At 47.8% G+C, this 5,196-nt stretch overlaps 1 protein-coding gene across 4 annotated transcripts; it reads left to right on the top strand.

Moving 5' to 3' along the window:
- Nucleotides 1-276: 276 nt before the first annotated feature.
- Nucleotides 277-4,047, top strand: LOC125542362. 4 transcript variants are annotated; one of them, XR_007297893.1, is made up of 5 exons: nucleotides 282-943; nucleotides 1,020-1,117; nucleotides 1,750-2,047; nucleotides 3,308-3,564; nucleotides 3,780-4,047. XR_007297893.1 is itself a non-coding variant. In XM_048705374.1 (4 exons), exons 1-4 carry the CDS (start codon nucleotides 917-919, stop codon nucleotides 1,963-1,965), a joined length of 237 nt encoding a protein of 78 aa, XP_048561331.1. In that variant the 5' UTR covers nucleotides 285-916; the 3' UTR covers nucleotides 1,966-2,821. The 4 variants fall into 4 exon arrangements, 2 of the variants coding, with proteins under 2 accessions (XP_048561331.1, XP_048561330.1); XR_007297894.1 differs by having other exon boundaries at nucleotides 277-943; nucleotides 1,750-3,493; XM_048705374.1 differs by lacking the exons at nucleotides 3,308-3,564; nucleotides 3,780-4,047 and having other exon boundaries at nucleotides 285-943; nucleotides 1,750-1,812; nucleotides 1,917-2,821.
- Nucleotides 4,048-5,196: the final 1,149 nt, after the last annotated feature.

Raw genomic sequence — 5,196 nt, 5'->3', positions numbered from 1 at the left:
TGGGATTCCTGGCCGTCGGATCGACCCATGGAACGACCTCGTCCGTCGGATAAAAAAAAGTTACCGCTGGAATGAATAGTTACTCCCGTTTCGTGCCACCGCTCGTAAATAGTCTGCCCCGCCGGGGGCATTTTCGTCATTTCGCCTGCAGCTGTATAAAACTTGACCACCCGCGTGGAGATGACCTAGCCCGCACTCGCGCCCCCTCCCTCGTCCTCACCGCCCCGCCCGCATCGCCCCGTCCTCTCCTCTCCCTCTCCCGCCCGCATCACCGCCGCCCCGCCCGCATCGCCTCGCCCTCTCCTTTCCCTCTCCCTCCCTCAGTCCTTGCCGCCCCGCCCCGCCCCGTTTGGATGCCCCCGCTCGCCCCACCCTCTCCTCCCTCAGACCTCGCCGCCCGCCCACATCGCCGATGCCCCTCAGACCACGCAGTGGTGGACCTCTCTCCTCCCACGCCCGCGTTCTTCCTCCCCCAACACGCCCCCACTCGGCCCCGCATGCCTAGGCGTCTTCCACCAACCACGGCGACGGCGCAGCGGCCACGGAGGCGGCGGGTCAGCAGCGCCGGTGATGGCGTCCGTGGCAGCGGTGGAGGGCGCGGCCGCGGCGCTCCGTTCGGTGTTGTTGCGCGCGCATCAGGCGGCGACGCGGCCTGGGCGCGCGTCGGAGTCGGTGCGCGTGGTGGCGGTGAACAAGACGAAGCCCGTGGGCGTCATCCACGGCGTGTACGACGCCGGCCACCGCTGCTTCGGCTAGAACTACGTCCACAAGCTCATCGACAAGGCCCCCCAGGTTGTACCCCCAGCTGAGAAGAATGAAATTTTTATCCCCTTTCACCGCGTGAAAGAACTGCTGATTGGAACGTGAATGGAAAACAAGTCACTCTCTCTCTCTCTCGTGCTTCTGCTCGCCCGGGATGCAGCTCTTCAGTGAGCTCGACAAGGTCTGTCTTCTCTTCCCCATCTCTCTCTCTCTCTCAAATCCCCAGCGCTCACATTTGGTCTGCTCTTCTCTTGTAGATGTGCTTGAAGAAAAGGGCCATTGGATTGTACAGGAAGAATGGGATGTTGTTCTTTGCTGCTTCACCTAGCCTTGCTGCTCGACCATGTTGCCCCTGGTAAGCTTGATGCTCTCCATCCTCCTTAGATTTGTATATGTCTGCTGCTAAAACAACAACCACCACCAATTAGCCTGGCATGCCACTGTTTGGGTATTTAATTGCTGCACCATTCCAGTTGAACTGACATATCTCTCTCATGAGGTTTGCTTGTGTTATGTTCCTTTCCACTAACATGAAATTAACTGTGATGTCCTTCTAATTATCTTGTACCAGGAATTTTAGCTAGGACATAAAAGGCATAAAACCTTGAGGAAGGAATTGTGTGTGCCGCAACTGGATAATTTGTGTGAGTTGGATGTATCGTTAGGTGACCAACCTGAATTGTTCTTATTGTTGTTGCATATGTGAAATGAAATTTCTTCTCTTGCTATGTGCTAGCCTGCAATACATGATAAGCACACCTGTCACCATTGGTTCATGTTGTACTATTGAGACATACTGATTAATTTATGGTCTTCCACTCCATTATCCCCTTTTGATTGTTGGTTTGATGTACTCTGCTATGATGCTTCTTGGGTCTATTTAGTTAATTTTTGGTGCTCTTGCTTTATTTACCTCTGCTATGATCTATGTTTTTAGATATATTTGTTTAAACCCTTCTGATTGTCGCTCTTCTTTGTCTTTTGCAGGTGTTGTTGTTGTGGGTTGGTGCTGCTGCTGTTGCAGGGGCAGCAGTGTCTCCAAGCAAACAGGTTGTTGTGTACCTACGACATATTTCTGTGCTCCTGGATGTGCTACATCACCTCATCCTCTCATTGGCCGCCTCGGTGCCCGTGGCGTTCGTGCTCATCGGCAGGACGGTGCAAGGTGCAACTCCGATGCAGCGGCGTGGATGTGCGGTGTAGGAAGCGGTTCCTCGCCGGCTGGACGGCGTTCAGGCGCAACCCCGGCGCCCACTAAGTACTGCCTCGGCTACGACCTCCTTCAGTGAGCTCCATCTTCCTCCTGCTCTGCTTCAGCTACTGCATGGGACATGGCTAGGGCTACGATGATCAGTTATGGCTGATATAGGCATGCTCTCGAGCAATCGAGGCAATTGTTGTGGGTATTAATTTGGATCCCCCCTCATTTCTTTGAGCTATTTTGATCACGTTCTTATTTTAGTGACTCTGTCCTTGGATGGTCATTTCTGCTGAGTGATAACGAGGGCAGTTTCACCCTCATAAGAACATATTGATCTGGTGATCCATCAAGAAATCCATCGAGAAATAAGGATGCCGGTCATCCTCCCAGCTCCTCAGCCGTTTGGGATTCCTGGCCGTCGGATCGGGTGGCTTGATCGGATTTGGGCCGTCGGATCGACCCCTGTAACGACCTCATCCGTCGGATAAAAAAAGTTACTGCTGGAATGAATAGTTACTCCCGTTTCATGCCACCGCTCGTAAATAGCCTGCCCCGCCGGGGGCATTCTCGCCATTTCGCTTTGTCTGTGGCGGTGGCGTTCGTGCTAGGGCGATGATGATTAACTGTGGCTGGAATAAGTGTGCCTTTGAGCAATCAAGGCACCTTTTGGTATCAAGTTGGATCCTCCCTGTTGTCTCTAGAATCCTTTTTGATCCTGTGATACCTGTTGATCTGTCCTTGGATGGTCATTCTTGTTGAGTGATAACCAGGGCAGCTCCATTGTGTAAACAGATTGATCTGGTGATAAGAGATGACGGGGTAGGTTATATGATTGAGGAAAGGCGAATCTGAGCCCACTATGCAATGAACACTAAACCCTTTTTATTTTTATTTAAAGGTGTTGCTTATTTATGCTCCAGTGTTTATAGCCGTTTAAAGTAAAGTTTTCTTCTCTCTCGTACCTTTATTGTTTGTTGTTGTTCTTTGATTTAATCTGGTTAAGAGTAAGTTGCACTTTGTTATACTAGAAAGACTCACTCCCAGCAAGTTATCGGTTGAATGACTTGTTTTAATTCGTTGTGATACTATTACTTCTATTTTTTTGCAAGTTACCGGTTGCAGCTATTTGTTCATGCTACAGAAATTAATACTACAGGATTTTTTTTGAGATTTTTCTTGAGATAATGTTGGATTGTTCATGTAAAGAGTGACCGAGGTAGCATGTCCCGTTTTGTATCCATAAACAATTTTTGACTGATGTGATTAAGTTGCTTGGTTAATCCGAGCCATTGAGCGGACATTTCCTTACAGATGACCTTCTGCTTTCTTATTTTGACAAAATAGACAAGCTGGATGCAGTTGCCGCCACTCATGTTGCTACAGGGGGAGTGCGCGCAGGGGGGGGGGGGGGGTGCGGGTCAAGGTGAGCTCATCGGCACCGCTGCTGACCGGCAGATCCAGGCGCACCCTCTCGATGCACGCAGGGGGGTGATCTATGACGACCTCCTGGGCACGACACCGCTGGAGACGGTGAGAAACACACACTCCATCCACCATCGGTCACCGACAGTAGCAGGACAAACCATCGCCGTAGCCGCCAGGTGTTTATATTCTCTAGCTGGTTAATGTTTTCTTTCTTGGCTGTAGTGTATTTGGCATTTGAGGTGATCGCAAATAGGAGTTGGGGCAGAAAAATGTCGTTTTATTTCCTCTCATGTGACTAGCCAGTTTTGCCTTCATGCCCAGAGTCTTGCAAGTTGTACCCGTGTCGAGAATTGCTATGGTTTCTTATGTCTTTGTTTCATGTTTATTTCAGGTTTTGCTTTGTGGCCTCAAGTCCAGCGTATCCTTGGTTTTATATTGAATAAATGCCTGCAGTTTGCACTCATTTCTGTAACATAGAAGTTTATCCTGCTCCTCTTCATCTTATGCTTTGTAGTGGACTTGATACGTATGTTTAGTGTCTATGCCAATACCTGTGGTTCTGAAGTGTATTTGAGATGTATTTTCCTTCTGGAAAGGCCACACTATTCCTTCCAAGTATATTCATAGTAAATGAGAATGCATGTGTTTCCTGTATGTAATAGTGCGACACACGCATTCTTATTTACAAATTGAATCATGCTACTCTGACATCAGAGACCTGTAGGTTTAGTTTTTAGTTAAAGCAGTATCTACTAGGTATTGTATATGCAGCACCACATTTTGGATCATTCAATAGAAGTTAGGTTCAAGTTCAGATTGTTTAAGTAGCAGGTTGTAACATATGCACACCCCTAAGGTATACTAGCCAGTGTTTGTTAGTATGGCAACGTGTGTCGTACTCCCTCCGTTCCTAAATATTTGTCCTTCTAGACATTTTAAATGACTACTACATACGAATGTATGTGACATATTTAGAGTGTAGATTCACTCATTTTGCTTTGTATGTAGTCACTTGTTGAAATGCCTAGAAAGACAAGTATTTAGGAACGGAGGGAGTAGTTGTTAGGAGCCGCTGGTGAGTTCATCTTCTCTTCATTTTTCCACTCCATTCTTTTAACACTTAATTTTGTTGTCCTTTCTTACAGATATTCATTGTTTCTTCTTTTTATATGTTCAAACTGTAATGGAGATGAAATGCACATGTATATCCTTGATAAAGATCTCTGTAATTTTTAAATGTGCTGACAAGGACAGTGCTATTGCATTTGAATCAACAAGTTGTTGAATAATATGGTCTCCTTGTGCTTACCTGCAAATCTGTCGTATCTTATATTTGTTGGTTGGTTGATTGTCTCAACCATCAGTTGAGAACATATAGATTTTCAGTTTACAAGTTAAGGGGTTTGGCTGGTCCCTGTGCCTTCTTTATTCCTTTGTGCGTGTGTTTCGTCGGGGATCGTAGCAGAATTTTAAAATTTTCTATGCATCATCAAGATCAATCTATGGAGTAATCTAGCAACGAAGGGAAGGAGAGTGCATTTACATACCCTTGTAGATCGCTAAGCGGAAGCGTTCAAGTGAACTGGGTTGATGGAGTCGTACTCGTCGTGATCCAAATCATCGATAATCCTAGTGCCGAACGGACGGCACCTCCATGTTCAACACACGTACAGCCCGGTGACGTCTTCTACGCCTTGATCCAGCAAATCCAGTAGCAGCACGACGGCGTGGTGGTGGTGGAGGAGCGCGGGACTCTAGCAGGGCTTCGCCAAGCGGACTCAAACATGGCCGAGACAACTCTCCGGTCA

This window comes from Triticum urartu, chromosome 3 (genome assembly GCF_003073215.2).
Source record: "Triticum urartu cultivar G1812 chromosome 3, Tu2.1, whole genome shotgun sequence".
In the NCBI taxonomy this organism is placed as follows: Eukaryota; Viridiplantae; Streptophyta; class Magnoliopsida; order Poales; family Poaceae; genus Triticum; species Triticum urartu.
This window is presented reverse-complemented; position numbering and strand designations above follow the sequence as displayed.